Here is a 20,867-nt window from a genome sequence, read left to right on the forward strand (position 1 = left end):
TAAATTTTTTTTTTTTTTCTCATCACAACACACATATGAATTTTCCATCCAAAATACACTGTGCATTGGCTCAATCAAGCACATCAACATATATGTTCTCAGCAAATGATTTCCCAATTTTTGTGTCCTGCATACCTTGCCTTTTGTTTTGCCATCCTAGGTTCCCCATCCCCACCCTCTGCCATGTCCCATCTTCCTCCTCCATTGTCCCTGACATTCATGATTGCCCTCAATGGCTTCTGCCCCCCCCCCATTCAATTGTTCTACCAATGAACTCAATTTGTCTAAATATATCCACTAGCTAGCACAGCTGACATATCCTTACACATGTATCCAAATCTGATCCTAGGCATAAACCCCAGGGAGTAGAATGCACATACTATAAAGTAGTCCCCAGTTGTGTCCATACACCTCTCTTCAGTCATCAAATGTGCATTTTTTTTTTCCTCCTGCTTATTATTATTTTTTTTTTTTTCGTTCATTCATTCTTAATGGCAAACCGTATTCCATTGTAGGAGTATGCATTTATCTATCGACTCTTACTGTTGTTGGTTTCAGTGATTTCAGGTTGGAACTATTAGCTAATGCTCTCACAAATGTTCTAATACACAATTTTTAGAGAAGGCTGTTGTGCATTTCAGTTGGATACAACCCTAGGAGTAGAATTACAAAGCCGTAGGATGTGCATCTCTTCACCTTCAGTAGATAATATCCAAACATTTTCTGAAATGTTTGTGTGGGATTATGTCCCCTCGATCCAGGAGTGCTATTTTCCTGTATCCTTGCCAGCATTTGGCACCGTGTCTGTTTTATTTTGCCTTTGTGTTGGATATGCCATAGTATTCCCTTTTAGTTTTATTTTTTATTTTCCTGAAGACTAATGAAGTTGCACACCATTTTATGTTCTTGCTGATTAAGGCATACGCTTTTAAAATATCTGTTGAAGTCTTTCACCCAGGTTTTGCAAATTTGGTTTGACTTTTGTAGGGGGTATAAGGATTTTTTTATATGTAATGGATGTGGGTTCTTTGGCATATGCATTAAACTGTATTCTTCCAGAACCGGCAGGTAGCACAGGACTCTCAAGTGGCCGACTGTGGTTTGATACCCAGATCCAGGGACTTGAAACTTAGTCCAGGCACATGTTTATGTGTGCCCAAGTTCCCAAGAGGAGAGTGAAGGAAGAGGGATTGTGGTGTGGCCATCTTCCCAGAGGGTGACTTCTTGTTTTTTTTTTTTTTTTTTCCCCTTTTTTTTTTTTTTTTTTTTTTTCTCACTGTCTTTCTCTGTCTCTCCAGCAAGCACATGTGCCTTATGACAAAAACCTTTAAAAAAAAAATACATACACGTATTCTTCATTCTGTGGCTTGCTGGTTCACTCTTTTTTTTTTTAAAAAAAATTAATTAATTGATTGATTGATTTAATTTGACCAGAGAGGGACAGAGTGAGAGAGAGAGAGAGAAAGGAAGCTGCTACTAGGTCCAGGACTTGAACTGCAGTTGGCCATGTGGGAGTCCAGCACCCTTAACCACCATGTCACCTGCTGGCCCCACTGGTTCACTCTTTAATAATACTTTTAAGTTATCCAGAGTTAAATTTTATCATCTTTTCTTTTATATTTAAAGCTTTTTTTGTCTAGTTTTAAAAATATTTACATATTTAAAAATCTTAAAGATGTTACTCTGTTTTCTTTTAAGCACTTTACTATTTTACTTTTTATACTTGCATCTGTAATTCATGTGGAATTGATTTTTGTATATGATGTAAGGTAAGAGTCAGGGTTATTCTTTTCATATAGGTACTCAGTTGACCCAGCACTATTTATTGAACATCATCCTTTTGCTATTATACTGTAGTTCCACTTTTGTCATAAATCAGATACCTTGTATCTCTAAGTCTTAAAGACTCCGTTGTGTTCCATTCATCTGTGTTTCTATTCTTTTGACATTATCTGTTTTAATTTTTTTTTGTAATAGTAAGTCATTATGCTGTTAAAGTCTTTCAGTTTGGTTGTTTTTATTCACTATTATCGTGGTTGTTTTTTTCCTTTTGCACTTTTGTGTGAATTTTTACACAGAAAAGAAAACCATGCTAGGATTTTCATGGAGCTGCATCTATCAATATATTTGGGAATAGTAGATATTTTCACAATAGAGTTTTCCATCTCAAGAAAATGAAATATGATTTTGCTTATTAGAGCTTCCCTTCAAACCATTATTAAAATAAAATAGCTGTTAGTCTATGAATCTCTCCCATGATTGAATTATTTCTATTTTTTGAAATTTTTTATTCTGTTGTAAATATCTTTAACTTTTGCTTTCTGTTTCTTGCTGGTATATAGATACATACTTGATTTAAAAATTTTTTTTAAGGTTTTTGCCATAGTATATGTGTGTACATTCTAGGTGCATGTGCATGCATGCTCAAGATCCCAGGAGGAGAATGGAGAAGGGATTGTGGTATGGCCATTCCCCCAAGGGATGATTTCTCACTTTCCCTCTCCATGTCTCTCTCTCTCTCTGGCGAGTGCACACTCCCTAAGACAAAAAGACCTCTAAAAAAAAGTGCTATTGTTTTTTATTTCATGCAAAGAAAAATTTACCAGTAGCTTTACAGACAGATTAGTAATATTCTCTCTCTCTTTCAATATTGTCAGAGGGTGCATGCACTTGCCAGAGAGAAAGGAAAAGAAAGTACCCCACAGTGGAGCATCATGCAGCAAACCCTTTCCTCCATTTCTCCTTCCCATCAGCATTTTGAGCATGCATACCCTTGCAACTGGCATGTTTTACAAGCCACTGGGGCCAGGATTCCAACCATGGTTGGCCATGTGGAATCCAGCTTCCTATGCTTAGCTCTTAACCACTGTGTTATGGGTCTGGCTCCATATTGGTAGTTTTTTAAAATTATTTTTTAAATTTTGCCACTCTTTGTACACTCACCAGAGAGAGAAAGAACAAGAAGTTACCTACCCCTACCATGGAGCATTGTCATGATGCAATCCCTCCTCCTCCACTTCTCCTTCTGGGATTTTGGGCATATACATATACGCAGCTGGTATACTTCCTAAGCCTCTGGGTCTGGGACCCACACTGCAGTTAGCCATGCTGGATCCAGCTGCCTTAACGAGCACTCCATCACTAGCCCCCAGGTTAGTAATTCTTAATGATAGGTTCTTAGCTGCAGTTCTCACTGTGGTTATTTATTTATTTATTTACATTACGGTTTAGTTACTTTGTAATTAAATTTAATTAAGCTATAATTTAATTATAATTTTAATTATATCATGATGATAACAAAGTTGCAGAAAGTTTTAAAAACAGATTTTTTGAGATATAATTCACATACTGTATAATTCAGCATTTTAAAGTGTATGATTTAATCTTTTTTTTCCTTTATTTATGATATAGTACACACCCACGCATGTAAGAGTGAGTGAGAGACAAGCATCCTCCACAGGACTTGATTATGCCAGTATCCCTGTCCTTCTGTCCTCTGCCCCATCCAGCCTTGGGCACTAGCATGCATTTCTGGTGTGTTTCAGCTGACTGAGCTGGTATTCAAACTGCAGCCAAAATGTAGGATCTGGCTTTTTTGAGCAGTGCATTACCACTATGCCATAGAGTCGGCCCTCAGTCTAATTTTAGTTTATTCTCAAGGTTGTGCAATGATCATTACACTCTAAGGTACCCTCTAGAAGAAAACTTATACCCATTAGCAGTCTTTCCTTCTCCCCAGTGCAGAGCAGCCACTAATACACTTTCTGTCTCTGTAGATTTGTGTACCCTGGACATTTCATGTAAGCAGAGTCATGTCCTAGGTGGTCTTTGGTGACCATCTTCTTTCATTTAGCATAATATTTTCAGGGCTCATCCATGTTGTAGCATCTATCAGTATTCCATTTTTTTATTCCTCAATAACACATGGCTGTGCTTCATTCCCTTCTCCTCATTCTCCTCTTGGGGTTTTGGGCATCCACACGCATGCACCTGTGTGCCTTTCACGCCACTGGGCCTGGGACTCGAACCACATGGTTGGCCATGTGGATCCAATGGCCTTAACAACCAGGCCACTGCTGGCCCTATTATTTATGTTTTATAGTTGTAGAAACTCTGGGTTTGTGTCAGAGAAGTTAAACGCATGTAGCTAATGAAAGGTGATTTAGCATCAAAATTTTTCTGTTCATCCAAAACTGTCAATTACTGTATAATACTACCTCTTAGAAGTAATAGCATATATAAAGGCTATAGATCGTATATATATTTTTAGCAAGAGGTGAAAAAGACGGGGAGATGTAGTTCTTTGACTGTGCTTCTGGTTGTCTGTTATCAGACTATAAGCCCACGAACCTTTAAACAGTGACTTCTACCCATTTAAAAGATCAAGGAGGAGGAATAATTACTCGTATTTCTATTTCAGAGGACAAAAGTTTGTTAGTGCCAGGCAGTGTCATAAGTTTTCTGTTCCTTATCTTACTAATAGTGTTATTCTCTTAATAATATTTTTTATTGTCTCCCAGTTTATAGATGAAGATGATTTGTCCAAGGCAAGTAGCAAGTTTTGTGCCCGATACCTATATACCTATATTCAGTTACTGGTGCCCAACTATGCTGTAAAGGAAGATTATATAATGGATTATATGGGATATCCGTTCTAATGGTTTACTTGTGAAAGTCAAGTCAGTTGGATATTTTTACATCTCCATTTTGTTGGAGGGAAAAGATGGTAATATTAAGTTAAATATGTATTTGCCATGGTGGGTCAGAACAGTTCATTTTTAGCCTTTATTTAGTACTTTAGGAACTTTCTTATTTATAGGTAGATAGTTAATATGTGAAATACTTTGTATTTCCATGAACTAATAGAATCACTGGGTTATGAGCTAATGCTTTTATTAATTCAGTCTCTAATGTGAGTTGGAGAAAGATTCTTACTATTGGCTTCACTGTTATGCTCCCTGGGAATCTCTGTAGACTGGTTCTCAGCACTGGAGAGTAGAAAAGAGGTGACTGGATACAGATCATCACATTTATTTCCTAGTAGATCCTGACCTACTTTGGGGGGACCTTTGTTCTTTGTAGTCTTGTGTTAGGAGACTAAAGACATACTTAGTCTTGTATATTCTGTTCTTTTTTTCTCTCTCTAATTGCAGAAAGATATATGCACTTGCCAGAGAGAAAAGAGGGAGAGTGAGGGAGAAAGCATTCCATATTGGAGTATGGTCACACTGCCACCTCTTTTTCACCATTTCTCCATCCTGTGTGGATTTTGAGCATGCACACATATGTGCATTATTTCACGTCTCTGGAGCTGGAATTTAAACAATGGTTGGCCATGTGGGATCTGGCTCCCATAACCACATGAGGCTGTTCTGTATATTCTATTCTAAACATATGCCATTACATGTTTGTGTTGAACATTATTCTCGTATGGTTATATGAATGTGCTATTTAGTGAATCTTGAGCTAAGTTAAAATATTTTAGAAGCACTGAGACACTGGCATTTGCTGGTAGGAAGGGGGAAAATTGTATTTGTCACTTGTGTTTGCACCTTTAACTTAACGTGTTTGCTAGGCACTGGTAAAATGATTTCCTACTATGAAGAGGACTGGTGGGTTCTTGAGTGTTAGGACTTTGACCTCGATGTTTACCTAAGCACTTGGTTCTCAGTCCAGGAGCCTGGTAAAGATACAGAGTTAATAATATATGATATTTCATCTGGGCTTTGATGCGGATTCTTCTGAATGACCATAAGAGAATTGCCTAACTTCTGCATCCTTTTACACATCAGTTCACTTCGGATAGCTGTTCGTGACAGTGCCATAGGAATTAATTTGTATAAACATGTGGAAGAAATCAGATACTTAGTATAATTTTTTTATTTTGCTTATAAAAATTCACTGTAGCAGGATGATTTATTGGAAAGAAGCAGAAAGATAATTTCTGTCCATGCTGTTGACTTGCTGAGCTGCCGCCGTAACTCTGAGGGGCCTCATTACTCTATGCTCTTAAGTTTTCTCCTCTTATACCTCAAAGGCGGTGGTTCTCAATTTGTGGTCTACAGCATCTTCCAGCTGGGTCATGTGCTGATCTTTTCAGTATTAAAGTTTATTAATGTATATATTTTCATTTCTGGAAGATATTAGTAGTCTAACTCATGATGTTAATATAAAACAGATTTCTCTTCATTAATGTTGTAAACCAAGTAACCTTCCCATTAACTAATTCTATATTACTTTACTGGGTCTTTTGTCTAAGTCAACTCCCAACTCTTTGAAGAGCAACATTGCATCAAAATTAGTTTGTTGGAAATTTGATTCAGACAATGATATAAAACATTGGTCTTTGGAAATAAATTAGTAGAATGTAGGTCTTTTGTTTGTTTTTAATTGCTAGAGGGTGCATATGCTTACCAGAGAGAGAGATACAGAAAGATTGAGAGAAAGAAAGCACACCCTCCCCCACATGGGACATGGTCACTCTGCAATCCCTCTTCTTCCATTTCTGTATCCTGTTAGTATTGTAGCCACGTATGCACATGTGCCTGGTTTGGTTTTCAAGTTGCTGGAGCCAAGATTTAAACTGTGGTTGACCATGTGGGATATGGCTCCCTTAACCACTAGGCTACGAGCCAGCCCGGAATCTAGATCTTTTGTGAATAGATGGATGATGAAACTTCAAGAAGTTGTTGGTGCCTGGGAAAGGGTATTCACTTCATAAAAGCAGAGTTCTCCAATCTTTAAAGGAAGAAGCTATTTTTTAGTGCAGTTAAGTTTCTTGATAGTGAGACCACCATACATGTATTATTTTACAGCTAGAGAAGCTCATCATATGTGATCCTTTAAGCTTCCCTGACAGCTAAAGTAGGGCAGATGTTACCTTCATTTTATATTAGGTACTTAGAGGTTAAATGTCTTGGCCAGGAACACACAGACAATTAAGAACAAATTTGAGGTGTGAACTCAGACCATATGACTCCAAATTATTTGCTTTTCTCACTGCTTTATGCATTTATTTTAATCTCACATAAATTTTGTAAAGCATGTAGCTTTTATTGAAGTTCTGTGACATTTCAGATGTTTTAGCTATGGTATATCATTTAATTCTTAAAATACCCTTAAGAGATAATTTGTATTCCCATTTCCTAAATGAGGAAAACTGAAGCTCAGAGATATTTCATCAAGTTATATACAGTTAAGTGACAGATATGAATTCAAATATAGGTTTATCTGACTCCAAAACCTCTCTTGTTTTTACTAAAAATATTGTTGCTTTCCTAATATATATCTAAAAGGCAATCTGATAGTTTGCTTTATTTTCCTCCCACTTAAGAACTTTATTCTGCTATATTCCTTTTTATAAAGGATGAAATTTCCACCAAGATTGCTTTGGTATAACAGTATCTTAATTCATTAAGAGATCTCTGTTAAAGATCTTCCGTTTTCTCAGAGTCTCTGTGACAAGTCATTCAATCTTTGGGGGCTTATTTCCTCTTCACAAGCAAACAATACCAAACAAAATACTCTTGATTATATAGTCAGGATTTCTTCTAGTTCTAAGATTTAGGTTATTTCAGGAGGGTAGGATTGGCAGAAAGGATGGGGATCTGTTCACCTTTTTTAGAAATCACTTTATTATTTAAAGTTTAATGCCAAGAATATATTTCCCAGCAATATCAGATGAAAAAAATATTATCTGACCCAAATGTGTCTGTAGTCAGCCTCCATTAGATGGAAAGCCATTGGGTAGAAATAACCTCGTAGGACTCCCTAACCAGCCAGACTCTTCTCATATTTCACTTCGACTTTTTAGTTCCCTTTGGTAAGCAAGAGCAAAAACAAACATATTCTTTTGGTGACATAGTGTCACCAAGAGGTGAGATGCATCAGATTTCATTGCTCAGATTTGGGGACAGAAATTCCTCTTGGTAGTTTCAGTGGATTAAAAATGATTGCCAAAATAAGAAATATGACGTTTCCATTAATTATGATAGTTTATTGTCATTTTGTAAGAAATTTGAGTAAGAGAATCTATATTTGTAGTTTGTTCAATTTAATTAGCTTTTGTTTAGTCAGTACATTACCGTGTTCTTTTCGTCTATGTCTCCTATAAAAGAAGAATCACACTATATTTACATTGATGCTTCAGTTTCTATCAAAAGATCCTAAGTGTCTATTTAGAGTAATAGACAAGTGTTGTGTGTTTACCTATCATGTTGTAAAATTACTTACAAAAAATTACTTCTCAGTTTTTTAACTCATGATATATTTATTTGAGATGATAGATAAATTTTATCATTCTGTATGTGCTCTGTTTCTTTCATTATCATCTGTCAGAAATTCCTAAACACGCTGCCTTCAAAATTATTAATGCTTGCCTTTCAAAAATGTCTGGACCTATGGATAAATTACTGCTAGAATGTATGCTATTACGGTTTCCTTGCTTTTCCTTGTTGGCATGGTATGCAGCTTGGGAAAGGCAGTGAGAGGCCAATAATGTGTTGGGGGTGGAGAAAAAAGATGGATCCTAAGCAAACTTTGACTTTTATTTTCAAAAAGGGTCCAGATCTGGGCCAGTAGGGGTGGTGCAGCCCTGACGCAATGCTCTCTGATGCTGAGCTCACGGGAGTGGGTCCTGGGTTCACCTCCAGAGGTTTCCCTGTGCACACATGCACCTGCCTGTGATGCCGGCAGGCTGGGACTAGGGGTGGATCATGGCGTGAGGATCCTATTGGGAGTGTCCCCTTTCTTCCCCCTTCCCTCCTTTTTTCTCTCTCTCTTCCTTTATCTGTCACACACACAGACAGAGGAAATAAAATTTAAAAGACAAAAAAGAAGTTTGTTTCCATATATTTGTAATGATTTATTGTAGTAATTGGGTTATAGGAAAAGCAAACTGTCATATTTTAATCTCCTTATGTGGTGGAAAGCACAGATGCATAAAAATACACCCACCGGACAGAATTATATTTTGGTTTGTCATTGTTTTCCTCCAGAAATTCCTAGAAGTGGCATTTACAAAAACTTCATTTGAGAAAGTAGCCAAGGAGGAATAGAGCAGGAAGTCCATACTGAAAGGCTTAGAGGTGTATGTGCTGAAATGACATGCCTGTTTCTAAGAGAAAAATAGGTATTATTAAAAACAGTACAGAGTGCAGATTAGATGTGTGTTTGGAAAATTCTCTTTGACTAGACAGTTGTGAGTTGAGTATTGCCATTGAGGGAGATGTCTTAATCTAATCAGTACCTAATTAAGACACAGTGGTTAAGTGGTATGAACAGAAACCCAGATTCTCATGGTTGACATCAGTTCAAATCTGGAGGCTTGAAAAACACTGGGTACATGTGCATGCATGCTCAAAATCCTGGCAGGATGTATGAATGAAGGAAAAAATATTGTGGTGTGACCATGCCCCTGTAGAAGTGCTCTCTCTCTTTCTTGCTCTCTCTTTCTTTCTCTCTGGCAAGTGCGTGTGCCTTCTGGCATTTAGGAAACAAATCTAGGGCCAGCAGCCGATATACTGGTTAAGGTGGCTGAATCCCATGTGACCAACTTTGCAGTCCTGGTCCTAGACCCGGTAGCTTGGAAATCATGCTGAGTGCATGTGCATGCATGTGTGCCCAAAATCCCAAGAGGAGAGTGGAGGAGAAGGGATTGAAGTGTGGCCATCCCCTTATGGGTGATTTCTCACTTTCCCTCTCACTCTCTAGCAAGCATAAGCACCCTATAGCAAAACTAAAAAATCTAAACAGACTGGGAATGTAAAGGGAAGAAAAAGTATATAGGTTCCCGTGCTATTTGGGTGATAGAGTCTGTTAATTATTTACTAGATTGGAGGAGAAAGGAAGAAGTTATGGTAACTTCTGATTTCTGGTTTGAACAGTAGACAAGATGATTGAAGCATTCAGCCAGACAAATATGGCAGGAGAAGCATGTATTTGGATGAAGAAGGAAAAGGAAAGAATTAGTTTTGGGGCCAGCAAGTGGCATGGTGATTAAGGCACTGGATTCCCACATGGCCAACCACAGTTTGAGTACCAGTCCTGGCAGCTTGCTTTTTTTACTTTCTCTTTCTCCCTTTGTCTCTTTCTGGTCAAATTAATAATAAATAAATACATATATACATACATAAAGTTAAATAAATCTAAAAAAATTCTAATTTTGGATACTTACCTAGTAGTATGGCCATAAATAAGAAACCAAAACTAGGTCAGATTGATATCAAATTGTGACAAGTACTAGAAACAATCTGTGGTGGTAGTAGATAACCAGGAGATTGCTCAGAAAAGGTTTGCTTAAGGAATTCAGTCCTGAGATTAAGAATTGCTGAGAGTCAGATAGGGAGAATAGCAAGCGAAAAGGCCTAAATGTAGAAAGGGCTTGGTGGAATAAAACCAAGGTACCATAGCTAGTTCTAACATAATGTGTTTAAATAGTAGGAGAGGACCAGCAGATGGTATAATGGTTATGTTGCTGGACTCTCACGAAGTCAACTGTGGTTCTAATTCAGGACCCGGTGACTTAAAACTCACTTCAAGTGCAGGTGTATGCATGTCCAAGATCCTAAGAGAATGCATGAGAAGGGATTCCAGCATGGGCCATCCCCCTGAGGGGTAATTTCTCGCTTTCTGTCTTTGTGTCTTTCTGGCAAGCACATGAGCCCTATAGCAAAAATCTCTAAAAAAAAAAAAAAAAAAAAAAGAGAATAGTATGAGATAGGCTTGGAATGAGAAAGAATTTGGAGTATAGATGGAGATATTTATTTTATCCATTGAAAAGGAGGAGAAAGCTGAGAAAATGGAATTGTAACAGGTGCATTTATTGATCAACGGTGGGTGGGACTCTCAGGGAATTCTTCAGGATATTATGAAACATGGTCATTATCCAATTTTTGAAGTTAGTGATAGGTTTAAGGATTGTAAGAATATGAGCGATAGTCATCTCTAAGGGTCATAAAGCAAACTAATTGGGGAATTATAGTAGAATTGCTAGACAGTAGGCCTATTTTGTTATCTGTGGTTATTATTTCAAAGAAAATCAACCAGGTCAGGAACATAATTTTCTCTACCCACTTAGAGCTTTATGGGGGCAGGCACAAAGAATGCAAATATCAAACAAAAATAAAATTATCCACATTTTACAGATGAGGAAAATGAAGCACAGAGGATTGGAGACTTGACTAGAGTCTTGAAAATGGCATTAAGTTCCAGGATTTTAGCCCATACCTGATTCTTACGTCCATGGGCTTCTGACTACAGTATCCTGTCTCCCACATGATCTGCCTATTGTTTTAAGGTCTAAAATTAGCTCTGACTTCAGCAATCAAGTCAGTTACTGAAGGTATGAAGTGTATCACCTACTTCCCAGTGCCTTCCTATTACAGGAAGCTTATCAGTTTTTTAAAGGGAGAAAAAATCTCTTTAACACTAAATTCTGAAAGGAATTTAGCATGTAGTATCTTCTGTGCCAGACATTAAATGTCATAATGAAATATAGTCAATTGCAATTTTACAGAAGTTACAGTAAGGAATGTCTATTAACCCTTGAGAAGGACAGCATCATAAATCATCATACAGAAAAGGCTTTTCTGCAGGGGAGGAAGCTAAAGTAGTTCAAGTATATTGCTTTTTGGTCATCTGACTTATAGAAAACCCAGCAGAATGGCAGTTTATTGGTTTTAACTGTAATTTTGACGTGAGCTGGCCTTTGGCCAGTCTGAGACTAAACTCTCTGATGAGAGAGAGTTGAGAGAGTCTGGAGAGCCTGTGTTTTGTTACATCGAGGGAAGCAAGATTCATATTCTTTAGCTATTAGATTTATAGGCGCCAACACTGACATTTTGTTATTAAAATTACAATGTCTGACTTGTATTCTTACTGAATAGAGAGGCAATCTTAATATAGACACATTGATATATGCTTGGACAGGGCCAAATATTTCAGAAAGCAATTTTGGAGGATGCTAGACCAGGCATATGCATTTGCCTTTTCTCTCTCAAGGGCTTATTGATTCAATAAAGATATAGCAAAGATACATGCCTGAAGAATAAATTCACAGTGGTGGTGAAAACAAAAGAGTGTGCTATGGGAGAAGCAAAGATTGACACAGTTTTCAAAGACACAAAGAAGATAGGATTGTTTTGATGAGTATACTGGGTTGGAAAAATACTGCAGCCTAGAACACAAACAGAAAAGGTGGTAGTGGGGGTTCCTGGTAGAGAGAACCCACAGGAAGTTTACAGATGAGTGAGGCACTAACTAGAGTATAATCAAGATGTATGGGCCAACTATTCCGTTCTCTTTCCCCCATGTATCTAGGGTGACTCTCCATAGCATTTACTCTAGTTGCTTTCTAAACATAAGGGATTCTTGACCTGGTTAGGTCCCATGGCATAAGTATTTGGCATGATAGAGAGATGGATTAGAGCCTAAAGTGACTGCAGACTTTTACAGCTGACCCCAACTTAAACATTAAAGGAAGCGCTACTTAGGAGTGAAATACCCTAAAATAACACAGTTCCAAAGTAAAGTTCTCTTTATTTGACCATTGTGGTAGCTTAAAGTATAGGTACTACCTTCTCCCAGCTTCTATACTCTGAAGGAATGCCTAATAGTTAGTAGAACCTGCTCACCCATACTGAGCTGGCACTGAGGAATGAAGCCTTTTATATAAATAAATCTTCACTGCTTCAAAGGAAACCTGAAGCAGTTGTCTGATCTAATAATTTATTCATGGATTTGAAGCGAGAACCAAGGATCATCAAATATTTGAGGAAAACAGTATGAACAAGACCAAGTTGAACAAAAAGAATAGTTGACTTCCCCAAAATAGAACATACAAAGAACAGGGAAGATCTTTTAAGAAATCAAATTAATATTCTCAGATTTGATTTCTAGCTTCTGCCTGGAATGTCAAAGCTGAAAGGACTTAAACTTCTACCTAACAAGCAAGACAAAGTCATAACTTTTCTTGAATCCATCAGAGAACTAAGATTTTGGGGCATTCAAGTAGCCTGATGTATAAGGAATCAAACCCAGAATTATATATCTCGAAAAAAATATTTTCCATATATGAATGTGATATAACAGCTTTCCCAGGCAAAAATAAGAAAATCATCACTAGCAAACATGTATTTCAACAAATGTTAAAGGAAATTCCTTAGCAGAAAGACAGTACACAAAGAAATTGACATCTCCAGAAATGGTTGAAATAAAAATATAGATGGTCCTCAATTCACAATGATTTGACTTATGACTTTTCAACTTTGTTGTGGTACAAAAACAATATGCATTTGGTAAAGGTATATTTTGATTTTCGTTCTTTTTCCAAGGTAGCAATGCATAGTCCAATACTCTGCAATTGTGAGGGTACACAGCTGGTACCCTTCAGTATACTGTTTTGCTGGCATTTTATTCAGATTGCATTTTGTATTTGCACATCCCAGTATGTCTACAAAATGTCCATTTTTGACTTAAGATATTTTTAATTGATAAAATGAATTTATTGGGACATAATCCCATTGTTTTAAAAAAAAGAGAGGTTGTCCACATTGACATAAAACACAAGAGGGGGCAGCTGGTGGTGTAGTGGTTAAAGCAGCTAAATCCCACATAACTGACTGTGTGGATCAAGTCCCAGACATAGTGGCTTGGAAATCACACTGGGGGCATGTGTGTGCAAGTCCAAAATTCCAAGGGGAGAATAGAGGAGAAGGGATTGTGATGTGACCATCCCTCGTGAGGGGCTGTTTTCTCACTTTCTCTCTCTCTCTTTTTCTCTGTCTTTCTCTCTCTGACAAGCAAATTTACCCTATAGCAAATTTTAAAAGAAACACACACACATACACATAATAAAAAGGCCCAAATATATACTGATTTACAAGAAACCAATTTTATTTTATTTTAAATTTTTTAGGAGAGATTTTTACTGTAGGGCATGTGTGGTCACCAGAGAGACAAAGAGAGACAGAAAGTGAAAAATCACACACACACACACACACACACACACGCCAAAGTGAGATGGCCACACCACAATCCCTTCCCCTCCATTCTCCTCTCAAGATTTTGGGCACATATGCACATGTACCTGGTGTGAATTTTAAGATGCCAGGTCTGGGATTCAAACTGTCATTGACTACAGGGGATTCCAGCGACATAGCCATCTGCTGGTCCTAAGAAACTATTTTTAAATACAAAGATATATAGAAGTAAAAAGATGAGAAAATATACTATATAGATATCAATCAAAATAAAACTGGAGTAGCTATATTATAATTGGATGAAATAAACTTCAGAACAAGGAATATTAGCTGAGATAAAGATGGATGTTACATAATGGCGAGGAGATCAGTCCACCAAAAGAGATAACAATTCTATATATGTGTGAATATAACAATGGGTCTTCAATATATAGAAAGGAAAAATGAATAGAAATGAAAAAATTAGCCAAGTGTACACATAGTTAAGTATTACAACACTCATCTCGTAATTGATAGAACACAGAAAGTCAGCAAAGATATACTGTAGTTCTTTCTATTGCTGATAACAAATAAATACTTCAAACTAGGCAATTTATTAAAATAGAGGTTTATTGAGCTTATGGTTTAGCAGTCCCAGCTCCATGGGCCACATTTGCTGGGTGTTCCTATTGGTGGGGTCCTAAGGCCATGCAGTAAGTCATATTGTGAGAGAACAGGAGCATATGTCTTTGTGTTATTTCTGATCTGGTCTCATTTGCTCTCCTATAAACCCATCAGAAATCCGTTATAGGGGCCCCTGGTCACATGACCCAGATCCTATTCTCTCCCCAAAGGCCCTACTTTTCAACACCATATAGTCTGATTAAGTTTTTACCATCTTAATCTCATCACAACCAAATCTCACTATATGAATTTTAGGGAGACACACAAATCATAGGAGGATAAAAGACTTTAACAACACTATCAGGTTGTTTGACCTAACTGGCAATATTTCACTCTACTAAATGCAGGCAGTAAGTGTATTATTAATTTCCAAGTATATGTGGAACATTAAGACAAACTATTTTTGGTACTGTAAAACAAATACAAAATAATTAAAATCATACCTAGTATGTTCTCCCACCAAAAGAGAAATAAACTAGAAATTACTATAAAAAGATGTCTGAAAACTTCCAAATATTTGGGAACCAGCAATTAGTGTAATGGCTATGTCGCTGGACTCTCACGTAGTCGACCATGGTTCGCATCCCGGACCCGGTGGCTTAAAACTCACGCTGGGCGCCTGTGTGTGCGTGCCCTAGATCCCGAGAGGAGAATGGAGGAGAAGGGATTGCGGTGTGACCATCCCCCTGGGGGGTGATTTCTCGCTTTCTGTCTCTATGTCTCTCTCTCTCAGTCCGTCTGGCGAGCGCACACGCCCTATAGCAAAAACCTCTCCCCCCCACAAAAAAAAAGAACAAAACAACAACAAAAAAACCTTCCGAATATTTGGAAATTACACAACACACATGTAATAAACTACAGGTCAACGAGGAAATAAGAGAAATCATAAATTATTTTGGGACTGTCTCTATAAATTCAGCAGCAATACACTTCTCAAGAGAAATCAGATTTCACATGATAACCTTTGAATCCCTGGCCTGGTCTGCCTGAAAGTTGGGCACTAAAATTGGTAAGTCTGTAGCCAGACTGACTGAGACTGAAATTAACCAGTATCGGGAGTGAGAGGCAGACGTTACTACAGATCCTACAGAAATTAGGATACAGGAACAGGGTTGATAAGAGACACTGGCAGAATCTGGAATCATTTACTTGAGCATCAAAATAATTATGTATCATTGAAAAACAAAAAGGAATCTATGATTCCACACTAGTAATAGATACTTAATGGAGTCTAGCTCATAGAAGAATGGTGAGTGTGACCAGTACATATGGAGGGTATATTGGAGTGGGAATATTATTTAGTACCCATCACAGAGAAGACTGGTTCAAGCAGAAATCACCAATCAAGGCTAAATGTAGGGAGAAATTTAGATGAGAAGTAGGATATATACATAGTCTTAAAGATGGACATCATTATTTTCTGGTGTGATAGCCTTAGGACATACCACCAGTCATATAATGTCCAGGTTGATAGTGTATAACTAATCTAATTAATCTCTGTACAGATTGAGTACACTGTTGCCTCAGTATTATTACTTCCTACGAAGTGACTTTTAGAGTTTTGATCGATTTTTCTGAAGTACCTTCCAATGTTTAGTTTTCCTATATCTGAGCCTAACTAATCAGACTCACTCTAAAGCAAATGCTTAAAGGAAATGAAAGGTACTGCAATAGGATTGGGGGATAGGGAATTAGTTAGAATGTGGAATACGCCTATAATTCACATTTATGGAGTTAAATTGTACACAACCATAGCTCAGGCTAGCAACAGGTAACAATGCTTGTGACATAATATGGAAAAGTCAAAATATCTATTTCCTGTACAGTATACTTTTCACCATAACTGCTTATATTTACAAACAAGATTAAAGTTCATACAAGCTATTTATGCTTATGAACTGAATTGTAATAGTCAAAAGGCAAGTTGTTTTTTCTGCTCTACATGTTACACTTTGAATAATGTCTTTATATAACATTTGTAAGTTTTAAAATTTTATCCATGAGAGAGAAAGAGAAAGACAGGAGAGTGGCCAAGATCATCTCCAACAGGATTCTCATGCCACACTCCATCTCCAGTCTCAGCTGTCTTGTATCACATGGGCATGTATGCATGAACCTGGGATGCGAACCCAGGATTTTTCCCAGTTGCATCACCACAGAATACCACCTGGTGCTAACCACTGTTTTCAAGATTTCTTGGTTAACAATTGAGAAACATTGTTTCTCAGAGGGTTCTAAAATTCTTCGGCTCCTGCTAGATGCTTGACTTGTATGAGAAGTGAACCAACAGAGAAGTGTATTCTACTTATTCTCCCTTGAATACCTCTATACTCTATCCACTTGGCCTTCTAACTCATTTTCCTCTCACAGTCAGGGGGCTGGGCCCTGCATGCTCGCTTATGACTGAGCAAGCCTATCTGTGATGTTACATTTAGAATTATCTCCTTCCATCCCTCTCTCCAGGAAGTGCGTTTTCAACTGAGCACCTCAAGCTTCAACTCCAGAAGGAATCCCTAAATGAGTTGAGGAAGGAGTGCACTGCCAAAAGGTAAACGCAACCTGAGAATACTCTCTGTGAGTGGTGTTTACTGTGAAAATAGACTTGAAAAAGTAGCCTTCTTTACGAGCCGCTGATATTAATTTATATCCCATATGCTTCAGCACCACTTTCATTCATTCAGCAGATATTTATTAAGTGCCCAGTATGGATTATGCATTGCGGTAGAGGTTATGTGGCCATAATAAGAAACACAAACACTGTTCTTCCAGTTTCTCAGGCCACAACATTGTGGCTTTGTGTGTGAATCTTCCTTTCTTCTGCATGCGGTTTAGCCTGCTAACTTTTCTTAATTTCTTCATACTTATGGGTGTTAGCTTATGAGAATTACCTCAGCAGACCCTAGATATTCTCTGTCACATTAGTTTCTCTGTCTTTCTGCTTCATCCTCTGTATTGCTATCAGACTTTTCCTTTGAACATACTATTTTATCCTAATTTTTCTCTTCCTTGTGTGGAAATTCCTTAGCTTAACTTTCAAATAGCTTTCAATAAGTTGGCACTGGCCAACCTTAGTTGACTTTAGTCACTACCCAACATTCATTTAACAAATGGTAATAGCTTTTCTCTTTATTTATTTCTAGTGTGTGCTTAATCCACTGCCACCTCTGTACTTTTGCTCCTCTTCACTTTCTTTTCCTAGAAAGTCCTCTTATTCTGCATTTGTCTTTGGGAATCCTAACAAGTGAGGATTCAAAAATGCTCAGTCTAAAAAGAACCACAGAGACATCTGTTGTAGTCTCTTCAGTTTGGAATCTCATTGAGATGGAATGCAAGGCTCTGGGAAGTTACTATTTATCCTGCTCTCTAGCAAAGACAGGATCAGATCCCATTAAGTCTTCAGTGCTGTTTTAGATGGGAAAAACTAAAGTGTTTCTCCTACTCCCACATGTCATTTGACACAACATTTCTGACACTAGATTCTCCAGGATATACCAATTGGGAGTCCTATAATTTAATTCAGTTGGGATATTTTTCTACCTGGAGAGAGTGTCAGATCCCAGATCGGTCCCATCCTAAGTCACTTCACTGGCATAAACTCTGTTGTGATCCAAAGGGGCTCATTATGAGTAACAAAAGGTGTTCCTGTTATTCAGGAAATTCCAAGGGTTTTAGATGCTGTGATAGGAACCAATAACAAAGACCATATAGATGTTTCATATTGTGCAAATGCTCTTTGCATTATACCACTTTTCCATTCTACTTTTCTTTTTAAAGAATTGTTTATTTAATTTTATTTATTCATTCATTCATTTTCATTTGACCAGAGGTAGACAGACACACAGATAGAAGGAAAGTGAGAAAGCAAGCCACCAGATCTGGGACTCCAGGTGCGGTCGGCCATGTGGGAGTGTCTAGTGCTTTAATCACCACACCACCCGCTGACTCCTCCATTCTACGTTGACCTATGATTTTTCCTAAATTTCTTTTGTTCTTAAATTGTTAACATAGTTGAAAAGGTAATTTATTCTATGGGTACTTTACCTACTGGTTTTATATTCTTAAGTACTTTAAGAGAAGAATTAGGTCATTCTATAACATTTTACTTGTTTTTACTTTATTATTTTTCTAGCATTTCAACAGGTTAATTTTTTTTTTTTGAGAGGTTTTTTTCGCTATAGGGCGTGTGCGCTCGCCAGACAGACAGAGAGAGACAGAGAGACAGAAAGCGAGAAATCACCCCCCAGGGGGGATGGTCAAGCCACAATCCCTTCTCCCCCATTCTCCTCTCGGGATCTTGGGCATGCACGCACATGCGCCCGACGTGAGTTTTAAGCCACCGGGTCCGGGACGTGAACCGCGGTCGACTACATGGGAGTCAGCGACATAGCCATTACACTAACTGCTGGTTCCGAACAGGTTGATTTTTGAGGTAGTTATAATATGTAATTATAAGTGAAAGAATACTTTTTTTGAAGAAATATTCTCTGGATCTTTCCAAAAATCAAATTGGCCTCACTAAATATTGGCTATGAGACTTTGATCAGCTTACTCAGCTTCTCAAAATCTTGTTTCCTAATTTATAAGTGGGTATGATAATATCTACCTATTCCCGTTGTAATGTCGCTGCACATCGTTGTAGGTGCTCAGTAAATGATTGTCTCTCTTTGCGTGGTGCTGGGCACACACAGTGGCCCTCAGTATAGCTACTGTATACTGAGTTAGCTTGATTGATACTATATAGAGATCAGTCAGGACTCATGGTAGCTATTAATATTATTTCTGTTTCCGAGTTTCCATGCACTACTACAGACCATTTCATCTTTCTTTGCATTAATAATGTAGACATAAATGTTAGGAAATATACCAGAGTTTTTTTTTAATACATGTACTTTTCTTTCTTTCCTCATTAGAGAACTCTTTTTGAAGACTAATGCTCAGTTGACAATTCGTTGCAGGCAATTACTCTCTGAGCTTTCCTACATTTATCCTATTGATTTGGTAAGTTTCAAATTTTCCGAAAAGATTTTTCTTTTTGAAAAGTTGATTTCCATTTGAAATTTCCTCTCACAAAAACTAATAGCTCTTGTCTAAATCTGATGTGCTCAATGATCCATTCAGAAGCTAATATGTCTTTTAAAATATGTAGACTTAGGGAGAGGCAAGGGAGCAGGACTTCAGAAGACACTTTCATGGCTCCTGAAACTAGTGATTTCAGAGGAATAAGCGAAATGAAGATTTTCCACTAATAATTCAGCCTCCAGCCCACAAACTCAAGTGGAGAGGCAAGGGAGCAGGACTTCAGAAGACACTTTCATGGCTCCTGAAACTAGTGATTTCAGAGGAATAAGCGAAATGAAGATTTTCCACTAATAATTCAGCCTCCAGCCCACAAACTCGAGTGGTAGGAAGCCTTTCAAGCCTTCTGTCTGTCTTCTCATTTTTTTGTAATTTTTCTTTTCTAAATTTTTTAAAAGTAAAGCATTTTCTTGGCTTTCAGCCCCTCCTTTCCCTTTATCTTGTTAATAATCCCCTCTACCCCTCCAAACCGAGGAGAGGCAAGGGAGCAGGACCTCAGAAGACACCTTCATGGCTCCTGAGAACTAGTGGTTTTCTAATTTTTGCTTTTTTTAAAAAAAAATAATTAAAAAAAATTTTTTTTTCTTCTCTTTTCTCTGTTTCTTGGTTGTTTTTGTTACTGTTGTTTCTCTCTCTGTTTCCTTTTCTGCATGCTCCTGGATGCTCAGATTGAACTTCAAGTGTGGGAAGAAACACACCATCCATCAGATGACTAGAAATCACCACAGGGCCACAAGAAATATGGGAAAGCAAGAAAATACCTCTCCTCCAAGGGAAAAGCATAACTCTTCTTTATCCACAGACATTTCCATGATTTCCATAGAATTTAGAATTCCAAGAATTTAGAACATTCATAATGGTGAAGCTAACAGAGATGGAAGTGAAGAGAGACAATGAACTGCAGAAGAGAAAGGAGAAAGGAGCTGATGAGTTCTAGGAGGTGAGGAAAGATCTAAAAGAGGAATTACACACTTTAAAAAAGAATCAAACTGAACTGTTAGAGATGAAGGCTATAATACAGGAAGTCAAAAATCTCCCTTGAAAGTATTAAAAACAAACTAGATCATATAGAAGATAGAATCTCAGACAGAAGAGAAAATTGCTGGCCTAGAAAAATCCACCACGAAGACTGAGAAAATTGCCCAAAAA

The 20,867-nt window shown here is 37.6% G+C and overlaps 1 protein-coding gene across 1 annotated transcript in view; it reads left to right on the forward strand.

Moving 5' to 3' along the window:
• The window catches only part of UVRAG (UV radiation resistance associated), a 309,776-nt gene that overhangs the window by 151,047 nt on the left and 137,862 nt on the right, over positions 1-20,867 (forward strand). Inside the window, exons 9-10 of the mRNA XM_006141150.3 lie at positions 17,106-17,190; positions 19,553-19,640. Coding sequence (XP_006141212.1) covers positions 17,106-17,190; positions 19,553-19,640 — 173 coding nt within the window. The remainder of the gene's footprint in view (positions 1-17,105; positions 17,191-19,552; positions 19,641-20,867) is intronic.

Source organism: Tupaia chinensis, unplaced genomic scaffold (assembly GCF_000334495.1).
Source record: "Tupaia chinensis unplaced genomic scaffold, TupChi_1.0 Scaffold000047_1, whole genome shotgun sequence".
Classification (NCBI taxonomy): domain Eukaryota; kingdom Metazoa; phylum Chordata; class Mammalia; order Scandentia; family Tupaiidae; genus Tupaia; species Tupaia belangeri.